The sequence below is a fragment of the Triturus cristatus genome, chromosome 3_2, assembly GCF_964204655.1.
Source record: "Triturus cristatus chromosome 3_2, aTriCri1.1, whole genome shotgun sequence".
NCBI lineage: Eukaryota > Metazoa > Chordata > Amphibia > Caudata > Salamandridae > Triturus > Triturus cristatus.
In genome coordinates, this window is record NC_140584.1 from 645,850,999 (window position 1) to 645,872,410 (window position 21,412).

Below are 21,412 nucleotides of genomic sequence, written 5' to 3' on the forward strand. Positions count from 1 at the left end.
CAATCTGATGAGGAGAGGGGTAGCTACCTGACCAGTAGACGAAAGAGTGCAGAGGCCTACTCTAGAGCAAACGCCCCACACTGCAGCTATGTCCTCGATGAGGGGGAAGAAAGACAGGTCATTGAAAGAAATGTTGTCCAAACCTCCACAGGCTAGTGGCGGAGGGGGGCGATCGTCCCCGACAACGCAGCTGCTCCTCGCGTCGGAGGGAGCGGAGGCCCTGATCACCCGCTCCTTTCTAGAAACACTGTTCAATACCTTGCGAGAGGACTTCCAGACACTCTAAGGTGAAGTGGCAGGGGAAGTGAAAGAGATTCAACGCGATGTGGATGAGATTGGAGAAAGGGTGGCCAGCATAGAGGATCAATAGCAGGCCAGAGATGAAGAGGTGGTACAGCTCCAACAGGAAGTGATCTGTCTGCGAGAACAGCAGACCAATCTCCAGGCACATACGGAGGATCTCGAAAACCGCTCGCGGCGGAATAACATCCGCGTGAAGGGAGTTCCTTCAGACGCAGAGGGTTCAGGCATGGTTCAGTATCTCCAGGGGATGTTCCGAGACATATTAGGAGTCCCGCAGGACTTCGAGATCCGCATTGACCGTGCACATAGAGTGGGGTTGAAAAGAAAAGTCCCTGCGCCCCCGCCGGGTATCCTTGCCTTCCTTCCAGATTTCCCCCTCAAAGAACACATCTTGCGAGAGGCCCGGGCAAAGCAACCGGTCAAGTATCTGGGTCATTCAATAGCCCTTTATCAGGACTTGGCTGCCATCACACTACAGAAGAGGAGAGAGTTTAGGGAGGTGACCACACATCTACGGGAAAAGGGAGTGGCATACTCATGGAGCCATCCATTTCGCTTGAATTTCAAATGGGACGGTAAACTTCATCAAATCAAATCCATACAGGAGGCCTGCAAAACGCTGGGACTGGCGCACCACAATCCAGGGTAAACGGCCAGCCAGGAGCACTACACCCCAAGGGAGCGATGGCAGAAAGTCAGACGGAGGCGCTGCCCTGCTGACTCATTGGAGCTGGACCCCACCAACATAGCGCAGGAGCGACAGTTGGCTCTGGAGATGGTCCTCAAGGACACAGCATCCCAAGATAGCTCATGACCTATGGGGGTACTTCTGCACGCAATTGAGATAAGCAGTGCTGTGGTGGAGCATGCTGGGAGCGGAGAGTCGGGGAATCTTAGGCCACAACATGTCCCTGCTTTTTTTCTTCTTCCAGGGGCACGTGACTATGCCTTGCAGGCGCTGGACAATATGGGGGGGGGTTGGGGATTTTAGGTTGGGGCTAGGGAGGGGGATCGAGGGAACTGGTGTGCTACAAATAGGTGAAAAGCTGAGCAGGCTTGACACAGGGGCGATTGGAGAAGAAGGGGCAGAGACCATACACCTAAACAACGGGCGGGGAAACCCACGGGTGAAGAAGTCAAACTCCGATCCTATCCCATGTCACACTCCTCAATGCAAGTAGTCACCCTCAATATGAAGGGTCTCAATAATCCTAATAAACGAAAATACATACTGTCCTATCTGGAGAATGTGGGGCAGATGTGTGTCTCCTTCAGGAGACCCATCTCCTCCCCAAAGATTGGCACCAGATGAGATCCAGGGCATTCCCCCAACAGTTATTTTCTTCCATGACGGATAAAACAGCGGTATTGACCATACTGATTGCTAAGCGCTTCGCAGGGAGGGTAGGGGACAAAGTTGCTGAAGTGAAAGTTCGCCTCCTAGCCTATAAGCTTTGGTTGGGGAGTTCGCCTCTGGTGGTGGGGTCCATCTATGCGCCCAACTCAGGGCAGGAGAAATTTCTGAAGGCAGCTCTCTCCGAGGTTCTGAGCGCACAGGAGCGATGGCTGTTGGTGGGAGGGGACCTCACTTAGTTATGGACACAGCTTTAGACAGATCTAGCCACTGTTGCACTCAAACAGGGGAATTGTCTAGCGAAGGGAAACGTGGCTACAAGCTAGAGTACTGGTAGACATTTGGCGGGTGCCTCACCCACACACCTCTCAATTTTCTTTCTATTCACATGCACACAGCACTTATGCCCAGCCCGATCACCTGTTAGGCACAACTGAACTGAATGATCTGGTGGGGGATGTGGACATCATTCCGGCTGCACTTTCGGACCATAATGTAGTGATGGTGACCCTTCGGGTGCCTCAGAAACATAAGCAGGACGGGGGCTGGCGACTTTGAGAAGGCATGCTGCATAGAGAGGCGGTGATTAAACAGATCCACAAATGCATTACAGATTGTCTGGAACTGAATGATTCCCCTGCCATTTCCCTGACCACTTTATGGGGGCCTTCAAAGCTGGGGTGCGCGTGGAATTGATAGCCATCTCCGCGGCTGAGAACAGAGAACGTAAGGACAAACGGGACCAGATCACGGCGCAAGTGCTAGAGCTAGAAAGGGTACACAGCAGAACCGGGGCGCCTTGAGTTTGGCGCCAGCTGAAGGCAGCACAAGCTCAATTGGTGGGGCTTGATCTGGACAGGGCAGAGTACGCAGCACTTAGGTTCAAACACTCCTACTATATTGGGGGTGACAAGCCGGGGCGCATTTTGGCAAGCAAACTTAGGGCCTGTACCCAGCAGATGAAGGTTCAGTCTCTTAGGAAGGTTACGGGGGAGATGGTTGAAGAGGACGACGAGATTGCGAGGGTTTTTTTTGAAATTCTACACTGATCTTTACCGGAGGGACGCCCTCCAGACCCGCATATTACCACATACTTACAAGGCGCGAACACGACAGCACTAAATCCGGGATGGGCAGAGACGTTGGAGGCATCGATAAGGGTGGAGGAAGTGATAAGGGTGATTTCACGCCTCAAGCCTATGAAATCGCCGGGACCTGATGTCTTCTCGGTGGGTTTATACAAATCTTTTTGCTAGATCTTAGCCCTGCTCCTGACGCGACTTTTTAACTCCTTTACTGAGCCCGGGACGACCCCCTTAGTAATGCTAGCAGCCTCCATACTGGTGCTGACTAAGCCCGGGAAAAATAAAACCCTTTGTTGCTCCTATCGCCCGGTGTCCCTGCTCAACTTAGACTTGAAGTTATTCACCGGGGTTTTAGCGGCAAGGTAAAGCCCCCTCATGCCAGTCATCATTGAATCTGACCAGTACGGATTTATTCACACAAGGCAGAGGAGCGATAACATTAAACGCATCCTTCACCTGGTCGACAAAGCCCACTGAACAAATATGGACGCTATCCTGTTGTTTGTGGATGCCGGGAAGGCATTTGACCAGGTAGACTGGGACTTTTTAGATAAAACCCTGGTTAACTTCAGCCTAGGGGATAGGTTCAGGACCTGGGCGACAAGTTGTTACAGCGCACCCACCGCGACGATCAGGGTAAACAGGATATCATCTAGCCCCTTCGAGATCCAGTGAGGGACACGGCAGGTATGCCCGTTGTCGCCCCTCCTATTCGCTTTATATATCGAGCCTCTAGCACAGAGGATAAGGGACAACCCTGACATCTTGGGCATTCCCTTTGGTGGGGTGAGACATCCGATAAGCCCCTATGCGGATGATCTCATTGCGGCCTTTGAGTCCTCAGAGCGATCGGTCCTGGCATTCCTACAGGAACTAGAATCTTTTGGCCAGGTCTCTGGTTTCCGAGTAAATGTCGGGAAGTCAATAATTCTCCATTTGGACCAACACAGGGTAGCATCGGAAAACGGTAGGGATTCCTAAGCAGGGATACAGATAAGGATGTCTATTTCATACCTGTTGATTGAACTGGCTGAATTACTCCAAGTTAACCACTCCGATCACTAGGGAGTTACAGCAATGGAAGCATCACCAGCTGTCGCTTCTGGGACGGGTAGCAGTGATTAAAATGTCTATTCTTCCCAAGGCATTGTACCTATTCCAGACGATACCGATATGGCCCCCACCATAAATTGCACCAAGCAACACAGTAGTTCGTATGGGCAGGGGTGCGCCCCCGAATGCGAATGGATCTGGGCTATATGAGGCCGGATTGCTGGAATACTTTAGGGTGTTGCAGCAAACAAATGATGGACGGAATGCTGACAATGCAAACATTCTCCCCAAGTCAAAAGATCTAGGTTAAATCCATCGTTCTTTTGCCCAATACGCCACCCCAGTTTGGACCCAGCCATATGCAAATCAGTCTTGACCCTGTGCCCCATGGGAACAGTCCAGACCGAACTGCCAGGCCAGGTCCTCCCTGGACCGGAAACAAGCATCCTGAGGCCGGTTTCAGGGTATGTCACCCTTCAGCCAGGCTAGTTTAAATCCAGTGGCACAGTGAGCAAGGGACCCACATCGGGGCATACCCATCCCACTTAGGGCAAAAAGTGTTACAGCAAACAAATGATGGACGGAATGATGACAATGCAAACATTCTCCCCCAGTCAAAAGATCTGGGTTAAATCCATCGTTCTTTTGCCCACTACGCCAACACAGTTTGGACCCAGCCATATGCAAATCAGTCTTGACCCTGTGCCCCATGGGAACAGTCCAGACCGAACTGCCAGGCCAGGTCCTCCCTGGACTGGAAACAAGCATCCTGGGACCGGCTTCAGGGTATGTCACCCTTCAGCCAGGCTAGCTTGAATCCAGTGGCACAGTGAGCAAGGGACCCACGTTTGGGCATACCCACCCCACTTAGGGCAAAAAGTGTTACAGCAAACGAATGATGGACGGAATGCTGACAATGCAAAAATTCTCCCCCAGTCAAAAGATCTGGGTTAAATCAATCGTTCTTTTTCCCACTACGCCACCCCAGTTTGGACCCAGCCATATGCAAATCAGTCTTGACCCTGTGCCCCATGGGAACAGTCTAGACCGAACTGCCAGGCCAGGTCCTCCCTGGACCGGAAACAAGCATCCTGGGACCGGTTTCAGGGTATGTCACCCTTCTTCAGCCAGGCTAGCTTGAATCCAGTGGCACAGTGAGCAAGGGACCCATGTCTGGGCATAGCCATCCCACTTAGGGCAAAAAGTGTTGCAGCAAACTACCGAGTGGGACGGGTATGCCCAGATGTGGGTCCCGTGCTCTCCATGCTACTGGAATCAAGCTATCTCTGGCTGAAGAGGGGTGAAACCCCGAAACCGGTCCTAGGATGCCTGTTTCCAGTCCAGGGAGGACCTGGCTTGGCAGTTCGGGCTGGACTGTTCCCATGAGGCACAGGGTCAAGACTGATTTGCATATGGCTGGGTTCAAACTGGAATGGCGTGGTTAGCAAAAAAAGATGGATTTAGGCCCAGATCTCTGTACTGGGGTGAATGTATGACCTTGTTCTGCATTCTGTCCATCAGCTGTTGTTTTTGCATTTGTCACCCCGATTGGGATGGGTATGCCCAAACGTGGGTACCGTGCTCTCCATGCCACTGGAATCAAGTTATCCTGGCAGAAGAGGGGTGAAACCCCGAAACCGGTCCTAGGATGCTTGTTTCCATTCCAGGGACGACCTGGCTTGGCAGTTCGGGCTGGACTGTTCCCATGAGGCACAGGGTCAAAGCTGATATGCATATGGCTGGGTTCAAACTGGAATGGCATGGTGAGCAAAAAAAACTATGGATTTAGGCCCAGATCTCTGTACTGGGGTGAATGTATGGCATTGTTCTGCATTCTGTCCATCAACTGTTGTTTTTGCAGGAATACTTTAGGGTGGCGCAACTCAGGTACCTGGTGGAGTGGAATAGACCAGACTCTGAAAAGAGATGGCTATTCCAAGACAGAGTGCTAGCGAAACTCTTCCTGTGGAAAGTCCCTTTCCTGAAGAGCGCAGATAGGCCACCGAAACTCCGGGGCTCACCCATAACGAATACACTACTAAGGGTCTGGGACGGGGACGCCACTAGATGAGGATTCCCCTCTCCCATGACCCCTTTATTTGACAATAGGGAATTTACACCAGGGCTGGATGAAAGAGCGTTTGTGGCATGGCGGGAGATAGACTGTAAAACAGCAGGGCACCTATTTGATACGGAGGAGATTTTATAATTTCCTGACCTACGACGTGACTATGGCATCACTGAAACAGAATGGTTTCATTACCTCCAAATCCGTCAGTGGCTTCTCCAGAAGGAGGTGCAGCCAAAAGTGAATAGGAAATTGATACAGTATGAGAAGTAGCTAGTGACAAAGAACACAGATAAGAAAATGATCTCTGAATTGTACGGTATGCTGCGCCCACAGGCCCCTACAGCGCCCATGGGCCCCTACAGCGCCCACGGCCAGCTAAAAACAGTGGGCGAGGGAACTGGGTCGAGACCTTATGGGAAAAGAATGGAGAGACCTATATTACCGGGCTAACCACATGACACGCAACAGCGCCAGCAGGGAAACTGATGTCAAAATACCCACGTACTGGTACTTGACGCCGGCTCAACTTAACAAGGGGAACTCGGACCGTAGTACGACTTGTTGGCGGGGTTGCGGGGAAGAGGGCACACTGGTGCACTTGCTCTGGGACTGCAGGGAACTGACAGGCTATTGGACTAAGATACTCGACGACATTGACTGACAATGTGAGACACAAATTCTGAAGTTCCTGAGCTATGTTGTGCTGGGATTGCCCAACCCGCTGACTTACCCGCTAAGGTTTAGGAGGGGGAAACGGATGGGATTGGTCTTGCGGGCGGCACTCCAAAACATTTTATCGCAATGGGGGACTCACACAAGAACGAGGTATATGGGGTGGTTGCATAGGTTATGGCACATCTTAGGGATAGAGCGGATACAGGCCTCCCTTACTAATTCCACTGTGGGGTTCAGAGAAGTTTGTCAGCCAATAGTGTCTCTTTTGGCCACCGAGATTAATTAAATCATATGCCCAAAGTATCTTCGCCTCCTGCGACTCACAACTCCAGAAGAGCCACATATGGAACCCTAACTTGCACTCTCGCTCTTGCCCTTTACATTGTTCAAAACTGAGATAGGCCCCAAGCACACCAGTTAGTGGGTGGGGGGGGGGGAGGGACGGGGGGGAGGGACTACTTTTTCTATATCTCCTTTTTGACATTGCTGTGTATTTGGGCACTTTTATTACGCCAGCGCATGCACATGCTTTAAGAAACACCTCATGGGCACTGGCAGGGCTATGCTGGAAGGCACCTGCACACGGACTTCAGTTGTTGAAATGTATGCCCAGAGGTGGGAGGTAACAGTGGGATCTGGAAAGGGATTACAAGATGTGTATGTTGCTTCTTTGCTGCAGAATGTCAATAAAAACAAAGTTAAGCTTAAAAAAATCAAATTTTCCTCTCATTTCTGTGGTGGAAAGTTCTGGAATCTGCGTGGATCCACAAAATTCCACCCACTCCGCATTTCCGAAAGTCTTCTGAGAAAAATGGTACCTCACTTGGTTGGGTAGGCCTAGTGCCAGCAACAGGAAACGGCCCAAAACGCAACGTGGACACACCACATTTTCACAGTGAAAACGGACCCTTTTTTTGCAAAGTGCCTAGCTTTAGATTATGAACCCTAGCTCTGCCCGCACCTTGGGAAACCTAGCAAACCTATACATTTTTGGAAACCAGACACCCAGGGGAATCCAGGATGGGGGGGACTTGTCTGACTTGCACCAGTTTCTGTTACCCAGAATCCCTTGCAAACCTCAAACCTTGTCCAAAAAGCCACATTTTTCTCACATTTCTGTAGTGGAAAGTTCTGGAATCTGCATAGATCCACAAATGTCCTACCAGGGTCAGTTTTATGTCTGAAAATGCGGTGTGTCCATGATGCGTTTTGGGCCATTTCCTGTCGAGGGCACTAGGCCGACCCACACAAGTGAGGTACCATTTTTATCGGAAGACTTTGGGGTACGTGCGGTGGGTGGAATTTTGTGGATTCACGCAGATCCCAGAACTTTCCATCACAGAAATGTGAGGAAAATATGTTTTTCTTTTAACTAAGTTTGAGGTTTGCAAGGGATTCTGGGTAACAGAACCTGGTGAGAGGCACACAGGTCACCCCATCCTGGATACCCCTTGGTGTCCAGTTTAAAAAAATGTACAGGTTTGCTAGATTTCTACGCTAGGGCCCAAAATCCACAGATACGCACATTGCTAAAAACAAGGCCATTCCTAGTGGGCTTTCTGCCGCCCTGAGGGGTGGGGGGGAATAGGAGGGGGTGGGGGGTTTGCCCCAATATGCCCCAAACGGGCAGAACGACTGTGGCTATTAGTTTGAAGGGTGGGGGCATTGGTATGCCCATTTTGGGCAGCCCCCACGCATAAAAAAGCCAGCGTAATCGCTGGCACCTAGTATGCTCTCTGATGTCCCCTGGGGGCGTGGTGGGGGCATTGGCATGCCCATTCTGGGCAGCCCACAACCCTGAATTAAAAAATGAATATTCCCTGATGCCTATTGGTCTTTCTGCAGCCTCCCGGGCGGCAGTTAAGGGGCTTTTGCCTCTTACTGCCGCCTGGGTGAGGGACAGAAAGACTGTGGCAATTTTTTGGGTGGTGGGGGCATTGGCATACCCATTCTGGGCAGCCCCCACCCCTACGTATAAAAAAAGAAAAATCCCTAGTGCCTTGTGGGCTTTCTGCCCCTGCCCCCATCTGCCTCCTGGGTGGGGGTAGAAAGACTGTGGCATTTTCTGGGGGTGGTGGGGACATTGGCATGCCCATTCTGGGCTGCGCCCACCCCGAAATTTGGAAAACAAATCTCTGGTGTTTAGTGGACCCTCTGCCCTCCTGGGAGGGCAGATAAGGGGGATCTGCCTCCCGGGGCGGGCAGGACGACTGTACCATTTTTTTGGGTGGGGTTATTGGCATGCCCATTCTGGGCAGCCCCCACCCCTAGCATATAAAAACAAATCCCTGGCACCTAGGGTGCTTTTTGCCCCCCTGAGGGGGCAGATTGGGAGCGGGCAGAAAGGCTGTCTGGCATAATATTATAAGGGAGGCAAAGGCCCTTGCCCAAGGGGCCGCTCCCCCCTCCTTGGTGGCTAGTGGGTGGATCCCTGCTTGTGGATCGCCATCCTGGGGCGATCCCCAAGCAGGGCTCCACTAGGGAAGGTTACCATTGGAAAGATAAGATTCTCCCCTTTCCAACGATACCCCTCCCATGTTTTTCGGTGCACGGGAAGCTGAGATAGCCCCACAAGCACCGAAGCTGTGAAACTGAAAGTTTTAGTTTCGTTTTCATTGTAATGACAGCGCTATGCGCGCGATTGTCATGACAATGAAAACAGGCACTATGCTTTGGGAGGTTGGGAAAGCTCTTCCCTACCTCCCAAAGCAAAAAAAAAAAGGGAAATCCCTCTGCTGTTTACAGCAGAGGGATTTTTTTAATGTGTGCTCATGATGGAATGGTTCCGTCATGAGCACACTGGCACTTATGCTCATGACGGAACCATTCCGTCATGAGCATAGAAGGGGTTAAATCTTCATAGTCTTCCTGCACGCATTGTATTCTTTACCTAAATGGTCTCCAGTGTTGTAAATGAAAGTTCTGGAGTAGATTATAGGTAGATTTATTAGATCATAGTTCCAACTTAAGTAAGAGGATGGTTAAGTCCCACCAGAAGCAGCCTTCCTGCTGCATAGCCCATTCTCCAACTGACTCCCTCAATAAACCGACATTTTACAGCATCACCAACATTCCACACCCCAGTCACATTGGCCGAGCAGCAGGTATAACATTGTTAAACAGAGTGGGACTGAGGGACGAGCCTTGAGTAATGCTGTAGATGATGTTCTTGAACTCTGAGGTGAATGGAGGTAGACGGATTCTCTGCGTTCTTCCGGTGAAGAAGGAGGCGATCTACTTGAGGGTGTCTCTTTGGATTCTGATTTGAAGTCTTTTGATGAGGGTGTGGTGGGACACAGTGTTGAATGCTGCTGAGAGGTTGAGGAGGATCAGGGTCCCTGTCTCTCCTCAGTCGAGAAGGGTTCTTATGTTATCAGTGGTGATTAGGGTAGTAATGGTGCTGTGGTTGCTGCGGAATCCGAATTGGAAGGTGTCAAGAAGATGGTTGTTCTATAGGTGTTCAATGAATTGGCGGTTGATGGCTTTTTCGAGAACTTTGGCGGGGAAGAGGAACAGAGAGATGAGATGGTAGTTTTTGAGTTCACTGGGGTTGGTGGGCGGTTTCTTGAGAAGGGGTTTGACTACTGCATGTTTCCATTTTTCAAAGAAGGTGGCAGTGGTGATGGAGAAGTTGATGAGAGTGGTGAGCTCGCCGCTGATCATCTTCTTGTAGATGGTGGAGATCTTGTCATGGAGGAAGCCTGCTAGGGTGTCGCAAAGTTCCTGGGAAGGGGTGATGTCTTCCATGGCTGAGGTGTTGGAGAACTCTCTAACACTGTTGAAGAGTTCTTTGCTACGGTTGACGCTGACTTTGTTGTTGTCCGCCAGGGCGTTCTTTTTCGTCTCCTTCCAGGGCTGGTGGTAGTGGTTGAGGGCTATCTTGAAGGTGGCTCTGTCTGCATGATCTTTACTGGTACACCATATTCTTTCTAGTTGCTTGCAGGTGCGTTTTGGGGTTCTCAGCTCCATGGTGTACCATCCGGCCTGTTTGGTGGCTCTTTTGTGTTTGGTGGGCTTGATGGGGTTGATTCTGTTGGTGATCCAAGCAGTGAAGTTCTTGGCAGCTTGTTCTAGGTTGGGTGCAGTGTAAGGGTGGGAAATGGGCCACTCAGGGGGCGGTGCCGTGGTATCTGATGATGACGAAGTCGACAATGGCGTGGTCTGTCCAGGTGAGCTCTGTGACATGACTGTACTTGACTTTGTTGCTGGACGTGAAGATGGGGTCAAGCGTTTCTCCTGCATTGTGTGTGGGGTTGGTGACTAGTTGGGAGGGGCAGATAGTAACCGTGCTTTCGAGGAGGTTGGCGGTGTTGGTGTTGTTGACGTGGAAAACTAGTTCGCCGAGGAAGATGGAGTTAATGGTGAGCCGGGCGATGAAGTCGGGAATGGTATTGCAGAATCTGGGATGAAACCCTGGCGTTCTGTAGGTGAGGGAGGCCTTGATGGTGGATTTGCCGCTTGTTTGGAGTTTGAGGTTTTCCATATTAGGGGTAGTGTCATCTGTGGTGCTGGGCCAGTTGATTTTTTTCTTTGTGGATGATGGTGATCTCGCCTCCGTGTTTGTTGATGCTGTCCCGGTCTGCTAACTTGTAACTGTCGGTTGTTGCTGAGGCAATGTTGGGAGCAAGTGCAGGGGTGAGTCCGGTATCGGTGAGGAACATGACGTCGTAGGTCAGGATGAAGATGTCCCAGATTTCGGTGGTGTGCTTTCAGAGTGATTGTGTGTTGAGGAGGAGGCAGTCGAGTTTCTCTGACACAGTTGTGGTCAACGTGGTGGTCGTGGTGCGTGCGGGTGCTCCGGTGTTGCAGGAGATGACGCAGTGCAGGCTGGTGAAAGGTCCTACTGTTGATTGCGGAGAGGTGAAGCAGCAGTTGTTGCGGAGTCTGGGCTCCAGGGCTTGGAGCTCGGCAGCGGTGTATCTTCTGGTGTCAACAAGCATTACGGGGCATCAGTGTTACTCAACTAGTGATCTTATTTGGGGAAAATATTTTGATTGACGTCCCTTGTTAATGAGTCCAGTTTAAAATCATGGTCTGCCCGGTAAGTGGTCAACCAGACTCCAATATATCTATTGTATCATTATCTGTAACTGAGTTCTCATTGGGGTGACTGTATATATGAATGTTTTAGTAATGGTAGTATTTTGTTTAGTCTGTGGTTGAGGTTGAACTCTCTTAGTACTTTGTGTGTGATGGAGTGCTGAGGGTATCTGGAACAAACTTGAAGTGGTGCACTTGTAAATTCTTGCTTGTTTCACCCCAAGGCATTTCCCTGCTGTACCTGCACCTCTTCAATGTGTTCAGAGATACCTCCTACTTGAACAAGGCTCAGGAACATATCAGTAAGAGCTTGAAATGCCTGAATAAGCAAGGGGTCACCTTCCTGTGTGGCGATGCTGGACCTCTGGCAGTCGGAGCTGCTGTATATTACAAGCTACAGCAGGAGAAGGAAGCCGAGGAATGCATCCGCCGGTAGGTCATTTTTCAGTCTTCCGCTTCCACAGTGTTGCAACACGCAGTTGGGGCTATTGCCAATCTCAGTTTTGCATGCTGCAAGAGGTGGGATATGTAAAAAAAAAGTAACTCTAGCAGGATCAATCTGAACTCTTTCGTCAACAATAACTCATGTATTATTGTTGCTCATCACCGTCATTTGTACAATACATTCATTACATTTAAGTTTGGCATCCAGACCCTTCCTCCAGTGTTACAATATGTCAACAGTTTATTGTGATAATACTTCTTGTGTGTGCGAATAAAAAAACTGTCCTCGTATACATATGAGTGAACAGCCCAATGCGTATTTTCAAGCTGGGTCCATCTAGAGATAGTCACTTTCATTGTAGCTCTCGCCTAATGTAAAATGTAAATCATCCAATGTGATTATGCCAGCAGTCCATATGTCAATTTTTCCTTTCGACTCTCAGCGTGGACTCCTCATCGGATATAGTCGATGCGTTTCGGCAATCAGTTTTTTTGGCCTCTTCAGGACTGTACAATGGAAGGTGAACCCACTGGATTTGCCCCAGGCCATTCATATTGTGTCTCTCTCATATGGACCATTTATCCTTTACCGTTTGCCATTTGGATACAATCGCTAACTTGTAAGGTGTGTACCATGAACCTTGTTGTTCAAAGAAGTGACATGCGATCCAATTAGAGGAGCGGGCTGTCTCGATTGCATGGCTCTCCGCGACATGGGATGGATTTAAAAAGGCCTGCTAAAAGGTTTTTTATCAGTATATGTAGATACCTCTATTAATACTTTTTAGAGCCCGTATTTTAATGGAGTAGAGTTTTAGTGGCTCCTCGGTAATGGTGGAGGAGCGTCGCCCAACTGCCAGCAGATTATAAATAAAAGGAGAATAACACATTGTTATTATCGTTTTATTTATCTCTGTCTGTGCTGCTTACGTTTGACAGGAGGTGCGGACCAAGCCATCGCAGGGAGGAGTACTGTGCATTTATAAGTGTGCATGTCAGTTTAGCCAGCCAAACAGACTTGCGCACTTGGGTTTCTCCAACCCAGCTTTGTTCTACAGCCAGGTTGTAGAAACTCAGCAGACCCCCAGGCACTGTCTGGGTGGCAAAAGAGGCTGCTCAGACCAATCCAGACGCTGCTCTCATGCTGTGAGAGCAGAGTCTGGATTGGGTGAGGAGCCTTTGCCTCCTGGCCCATCCACTTCCGGAGGAGGGGCAGGAGCAACGAGGCGGCAGGAGCGAAGCAGGGCAGGTAAGTGATTTTAATTATTGTTTTTTGTTATTTCCCAACCCCTTCTCTTCGTCCTGTTCCCCCATCATCCCCCCCGCCGCAACTACTGGTTTTGATTGGCAGCAGCCGTCACTGAGTGTCAGGGGTTTGTTTCAAATTCCTCAGTGCAACAAAAAAGAAACATACGTTTACAGTACTCCAAATATGAAAATGTTGAATTCGCAATCCTAATTATCCGTAATGTTCTACAGTAAAATATTGAGGCGTGCCGTCCGGGTACACTCTCTGTTCATGCGGATGCCACTGACGCACAACTGTGATATAGCTTGAAGCTGATTCCCAGTAATTCCACGAATCCAAAATGTATTGAAAAACACTTTTTTAATATTGTTCTTTCATTTGTATCTGTTAATCAACAAATGGCAGATACTGATGACTGAAGTCTTCCAACAATTACTTAGGTTTTCCATAAACTGGTTATCGCAACATCAGTGTTGATGAGAGCCTAGTGCATTTTAGAACATTTTCCATCATCAGGGTTTATTATTATTTTAGTTTTTAATTTATCACTGCGAAATAAAAACAAAAATATGCATGTATAACCTTCAATATAGAAAAACCAACATTAATAAAATTAATTGTTAAGATAGTCTCTCTTTGCGACATAACTGTGTAAATGACCTTAAAGAAACTCACTGATGGGATCTATCTTGTGATTGAGTTAGCTAATAACACCTGCCTTATATGAGTGTATAGTGTGCTTCGTGCGAGAAACCAATCTGATTGTTGATAAATGAACTTCCATGCAAGGAAATTTAAGTCACACAGATTGTTTTAAAATAATTTTCGAGCATTCTTGTTTTTAAAAACATTATAAACAATACCGGGACCTTGACAATTATTGTGATGGGGTGTCTAGAAGAAGAAAGGTGCGAACAGGTGTCACACCGATTGTTTTACAGTGGTATACGACCACACTTGTTTATAAAAACATTAAAAACAATACCGGGACCTTGACAATTATTGTTTGGGGAGTCTAGAAGAAGAAAGGTGCGGGTAGGGTACTTGATACACATATTATAATAAATCCGGCCTAATACCTCAGTTCGAGGCATGTGGGCTGCTGAATTCATATCTGTGCATAGATCGCCGCCTAGTGTTGGGTCCGGATGTTTGCACGTTGTTGTCCTGGAAGAGTCTTCGAAGTATCCTGGGATAGGTGACTCCTCCCCTGGACTACAGTGCGCATGGGCATCCTCTCCATCCTCAGATTGTTTTTTTCCGCCATTGGGTTCGGATGTGCTATCTTGACTCAAGTTAGGAAAATCTTTTTTCAGGCCAAAAGGCCTTTAGTTCGCGTCGGTACTGTTCTCGATCGGTATCGATAGTATCTTTGTTAGTTTACTAACTTCCAGAACAAATTTTCGCATCCTACCCGACCGTTGATTCGACATCAACGATGGAATCGAGGACACCATTCAAGAGGTGTCCGGTATGCAATGCGAAATATCCCTACGTCGACGTCCATCCGGTGTGCAACAAATGCCTTTCACCGGATCACGACGAATCTACATGCATGGCCTGTGCCAGATTTCGATCCAAGAAGACTCTACGGAATCGACGAGCGGCGAGACTCGAGGCGCAGCAAGCGGCACCGGCCCCGGCCGACATCTTTAATGCCGAGACCGAAGATGTCGAAGAAGTGGAGAACCTACCCTCCAGTCCCGCTTCCGAACATGACTCCGGATCGGAAGACGTCGACGAAACACTCTTTCGCAGAGATGAAGACGACACCGAGGTAGGAGACTACAATGAGGCCTTAGGGGCCGAAGAGAGTAGCTCCGGTGACGAGCAAGGCCTACCCGTTCAGACTGAAGAAAGCCCAGTGCAACAGTCTATGGCTCCGGTCGAGGGATCGCCTTCGGGCCTTACCCAAGACCTATCCCGCAGTTCTTCGGCCCCGCCCTCGGGCCCGGCCTCGGACATTCAGCGGCAGCCATTAATGCCCAAAACGGCTGGTTTCCCTTCTTCGAAACCGAAACCGAAAGCTGTATTGGTTCAATTGAAACCGAAACCGAAAGTGGCGCTGGTAGGATCGAGGCCCTCCACACCTTCGACGCCAGCAAAACACATCGGCACCGAGCGCACCAAACGAGACTTCGGTGCCGAACTCGAAGCGGCCGACGTCGGAGTCGACATAAGGAAGAAGGCCTTCGGTACCACCAAACCTGCTCGGCTCCCGGCACCGACGCAATCGACTCCGACCCCAAAGGTCAAACAGCCTGCTGCGTCTCACACCGCTTCCACGGCAACACCAAAGCCACACTCATCGAAGAAGTCGACGGCCATTCCCGCCCCTCGACTCGATGACCCACCGGCGCCGAAAAAATCCACGACCGCCTCGACAGAACCGGTCGGTGCAAAAGAATCGAGGGCGCTCGAAACGCGACCCATTGCTGCGCAAAGCACCAAAAAGAAAATGGTCCTCCAGGACACGTCGGGCTCCGAGCCAATTAAAGCTCCAGCAGCCTCTTCGGCACCAGCCAACATTACTTTTGGCCTGCCACCATTCACGGCCCCGAAACTGTTCCAAATCAGAACACGGGTCACCCACACCACGATCACGCCTGCCGAACGCTCTGCGGAGACGTCTCCATCGCATCTCATCGACGCCGACACCGGCAGGATGATTATCCACAAAAGGAAAATAACTTTGGAGCCGGCTTTGGACTCCTTCAGGATTCCACTTAAAAGAAAGCTGCCTATGGCTTCAGAACCAGTTCTTTACGAACCTTTCCACTCACCCTACCAGGATCCACAATCCTTCTCTCCCACACACTCCGACACGGATGCGTTGGAGGACTACATGGGTGACCAAGTCCCCTACCCCGGAGACATGGACCCTGACGGCCAACAGGACCCTGATCAAACGTGGGATGACCCTGTGGACCCAGGTGCACCTATGGATGCACAAGACCCGCAACTCTATGGAGCAAAAACATCTCCCACAGAGGACACTGCAACGTTCAACGCTCTAATTGAACGTGCTGCGGCCAATCATGGGGTGCAACTTCACTCGGACACCGTCGAGGACGACTTTCTTATGGATACTTTCGCATCCTCAGAAAGGAATATAAAAACTCTACCCATGTTGAAGGGTGTCCTCAAACCAGCAAAGGACATCTTCAAGGAACCCACCAGGGCAAGAGTGATAAACCCCAGGATCGACAAGAAATACAGATCAGCGCCTGGGGACCCTACTTACATCAGAGGCCAATTACCTCTGGATTCCATTGTCGTTGCGAATGCTCGCAAGAGGGCACACTCACAAACAACAGGTGACGCTCCTCCCCCGGACAAAGAGTCCAAGGTGTTAGAGACCTCTGGCAAACGGGTTGCCGCCCAGGCAGCCAACATATGGCGCATTGCCAATACTCAAGCGCTCCTCGCTCGCTACGATAGAGCACACTACGACACATTAGAGCAACTACTCCAACATCTCCCTGACCAATACAGAGAAGGTGCAGAGATCCTCATCAGGGAGGGACAGCTCCTCACAAACGCATCCATCAAGTGTGCGCTGGATGCCGCAGACACAGCTGCCAGGGCCATAAACACTAGCGTCATGCTGCGACGACATGCCTGGTTACGAATCTCCGGATTCAAACCTGAGGTGCAAAACAACATTCTCAACCAGCCTGTCAACCCCGACTATTTATTCGGCCCGGAGGTTGACACCACCCTAGAGAAAATAAAAAAGGACACGGACACTGCAAAGTCCATGGGGGCTCTCCAGACTCAGTCCTTTCGGAGCGGCTCATTTCGTCGCCCCGGAAATAGAGGAGCAGGTAGAGGACAGGGGTCACAGCAAACATACAAGGGCAATACACAAACCACCTACGATAAAAACACCCGGGGTGGATATCGTGGCTCCAGTACAAAGGGCAGAGGACGCGGCTACGGCAACACCAGGTCCTCCCCCAAGAACAAGCAGTGACGCCCTCTCCCTTCCTCCCTACCACATAACACCTGTCGGGGGAAGGCTACAAAGGTTCCTGTCCACGTGGAACTCCATCACCACGGACAGGTGGGTCAAAGATATTGTCAAATACGGTTACTGTCTAGAACTAACCTCCACTCCACCCACAATACCTCCAAAAAACCGTCCTATGTCCTCAGAGCACTTAACGCTCTTACAGCAAGAGGTGCAAAGTATGCTTCTAAAAGGCGCAATAGAGGTCGTACCCGTCCACGAGCAAGGTACGGGGGTGTACTCCCTGTACTTTTTAATACCGAAAAAGGACGGGTCACTCAGACCTATATTGGACCTGAGACCCCTAAACAGATACATTCTTTCCGAGCATTTTCACATGCTCACTCTACAGCAAGTCCTCCCGCTGCTCAAGCAGGGAGACTTTCTGGCCACACTGGACCTCAAGGATGCGTATTTCCACATACCCATTCACCCCTCACACAAAAAATACCTCAGGTTCACTGTTCAAGGGCAGCACTACCAATTCAAAGTCCTTCCCTTCGGCGTGACAACGGCACCAAGGGTGTTTACAAAGTGCCTAGCTACTGTGGCGGCACATCTACGGAGACAGCACATACACGTCTACCCTTACCTGGACGACTGGCTCGTTCAAGCGAAGTCAGCCCAGCAATGTGCCAGCCACATGTCCCGCACCATTCACCTCCTTCACAGTCTGGGGTTCTCACTAAATTACCCAAAATCCCATCTACAGCCCGCACACGTACAACAGTACCTAGGTGCGACTATAGACACTCTGGCGGCCACAGCTCAGCCAAATTTGGTGAGAATCAACAGCATACAAATGCTGATTTCCAAGTTCAAACCACAACACTCCCTTCCCGCGCGAGTGTTCATGCAGTTGATAGGCATGATGGCCTCCTGCATCTTCATAGTCCCCCACGCGAGACTACATATGCGCCCGCTTCAGGAGTGCTTAGCACGTCAGTGGAATCAGGCTCAAGGACAGTTGAAAGACCTAGTGTTGGTGAGCGGTCGGGCATACAACTCTCTGCATTGGTGGAATCCACAAAACCTTTGCAAGGGCCGACCGTTCCAAGAGCCTGTCCCACAGATAATACTGACGGCGGACGCGTCTCTCCAGGGATGGGGAGCTCATGTACTCCATTACACAGTGCAGGGACTATGGACACAACAACAAAAGAAGATGCACATCAACCTTCTAGAGCTGATAGCAATCTTCCTCGGTATGAAAGCATTCAAAGTACACTTGTGCAACAAAGTCGTGTTGATCCGGACGGACAACATGACTGCCATGTACTACATACAGAAGCAGGGAGGAACACACTCTCCACAGTTGTCTCATCTGGCTCAGAGCATGTGGAAGTGGGCCATTCAAAGGAACATGTTCCTCATGGCAGAACACCTCCCCGGCAAGGACAACCAGATGGCGGATCTGCTCAGCAGACACAGCCACCAGATGCACGAGTGGGAGTTACACCCATCAGTACTCCAACCGTACTTCCAGCAGTGGGGTCATCCAGAGATAGACCTATTCGCGACAAGCGAAAACGCAAAATGCCAAAGCTTTGCCGCCAGGTTCCCACATCCGCAGTCGCAGGGCAATGCGATATGGATGAACTGGTCCGGCAGATTTGCGTACGCTTTTCCCCCAGCACCACTGATACCGCTGGTGGCACGCAAACTGCGTCAACACTCACTGACGCTCGTCCTGGTTGCTCCAACGTGGGCACGCCAGCCGTGGTACACCACCTTTCTCGAACTTTCCGAGGTGCAGCATCAAAGGCTGCGGGTCAAACCCGAGCATTTGACGCAGAACCATGGAGAGATTCAGCATCCAGATCCGCAACAGCTGAACCTGGCAATCTGGATCCTGAAGTCCTAGAGTTTGGCTACCTAAACCTGCCACCTGACTGTATGGACATCATTAAGGAGGCCAGGAGACCCACTACCAGAGCTTGCTATGCAGCAAAATGGAAGAGGTTCGTCATTTATTGCAATAATAATGACATTAACCCGCTAGACGCATCCATCCAAAACATTATTTGTTACCTATTACACCTATACCGATGCAATCTGGCGTACACCTCTATACGTGTCCATTTGACCGCGATATCAGCCTATCTACAAACCAGGCAGCACCTCTCTCTATTCAGAGTGCATGCCATCAAAGCATTCTTGGAAGGACTCAAACGAGTCATTCCACCTAGCCACCCACCAGCCCCAATGTGGAACCTCAACTTGGTCCTCACACGCCTGATGGGTCCACCCTTTGAACCTCTACACTCATGCGAGATTCAATTCCTTACCTGGAAAGTAGCTTTCCTAGTAGCGATCACTTCTTTGAGAAGAGTTAGTGAACTCCAGGCACTAACCGTTCAAGAGCCATTTATACAGGTTCACGCCAACAGGGTCGTACTACGTACCAACCCCAAATTCATGCCAAAGGTGGTATCGCAGTTCCACATGAATCAAACCATTGAACTGCCCGTTTTCTTCCAAAACCCACAAACTGTCGCAGAAAGGGCACTCCATACACTAGATGTCAAAAGGGCCCTCATGTATTATATCGACAGGACCAAACCCTTTAGGAAAACACAACAACTTTTCGTTGCCTTTGCCCCACACCACAAAGGTAACGCTATCTCCAAAGCAGGAATAGCCAGATGGATCGTTAAATGTATTCAAATTTGATATCAAAAGGCTAAACGCACTTTAACGATTCCCCCACGAGCCCACTCAACACGTAAGTTAGGGGCCTCAATGGCTTTCCTAGGAAACATTCCTTTGCATGACATATGTAGAGCAGCCACCTGGTCCACTACACATACATTTACCAAACACTATTGTGTAGATGTGCAATCAAAACAGCAGGCAGCTGTAGGACAGGCTGTTCTCAAAACTCTTTTTCAGACCGCTGCAGCTGGCACTGGTAGCCGCCGCTAATAAGAGGGCACTGCTATATATTCTATGCACAGATATGAATTCAGCAGCCCACATGCCTCGAACTGAATATGCTACTTACCAGTATGCATCTGTTCTTGGCATGTAGGGCTGCTGACATTCATATCGCCCTCCCTCCTCCCCGGCGCCTGTAGCAGCTGCCGCTCTCAGAATTACTGTAAGCATGGTCATCACTTTCTATATCTACTCCATCACTGCCACAATGGCGAAAAACAATCTGAGGATGGAGAGGATGCCCATGCGCACTGTAGTCCAGGGGAGGAGTCACCTATCCCAGGATACTTCGAAGACTCTCCCAGGACAACAACGTGCAAACATCCGGACCCAACACTAGGCGGCGATCTATGCACAGATATGAATGTCAGCAGCCCTACATGCCAAGAACAGATGCATACTGGTAAGTAGCATATTCAATAGTAGATAATAAAACAAAGGCTGAAACTAACAATCTGAATACTGAGATATTGTGCTTCTGTGAAGCAGTGAGTGTATAACAAATGTGCGATTGCTCATGCTATAATCATTTAAATGAGGATAAGACTATAATCCACTTGAACAGCTCTGTGGTGCTGGAAAAGAAAGTACACTGAGCTGATGTTCGGGCCTTCTCCTCGTCAAGAATGCAGCATCAGGACGGCATAACGCTCCAAAACCTGACTCTGATGGCTGATGGGAAGCTAAAGTGTTTTAAAAACTTATAAATCACACTTGAGTGAAGTCAAGTGATGTCTGTATTAAGAGTTGCAACCATATTCAAGTGCATGATTCATCTCATCCTCGTCGCCAAAATGTTGAAGTATGAATGTTCACAGGAGGCCAGGTAGTGGTTCCAGAAAGTAACTTTATTCAAGATGTAGTTACAGAGGTGATAAAGTAGATAGCCAAGGTGGTAGGTAGGCCTGTAAGTAAGTTGGTATGAAGACCCCACCAGGAGCAGCTTCCTTCTGCTCAGCCTGGAATCAACTGACTGACATGAGTCACCCCACATTCTGTGACATCATATAACATTCTAAATATACTCAGGCTGGACAAAGAGGGAAGACAGGGGAAGACAGGGTGAAAAGGAGGAAGACAAGAAATGACATTACAACAATTCTCATAGCTAAAAATATGGATGTACATTCTCCTAAGAAATTTAAAAGCTTAGCCCTGTGTGTCTGCCATTTTTGAGACGTGTAAATCT

General features: G+C 49.6%; 1 protein-coding gene across 2 annotated transcripts in view; it reads left to right on the forward strand.

The window, feature by feature from the left end:
- LANCL1 (LanC like glutathione S-transferase 1) overlaps window positions 1–21,412 on the forward strand; it is a 573,393-nt gene that overhangs the window by 146,886 nt on the left and 405,095 nt on the right. For both annotated transcript variants that reach the window (XM_085648591.1, XM_085648592.1), the window contains one exon: window positions 11,806–12,013. In XM_085648591.1, coding sequence (XP_085504717.1) covers window positions 11,806–12,013 — 208 coding nt within the window. The remainder of the gene's footprint in view (window positions 1–11,805; window positions 12,014–21,412) is intronic.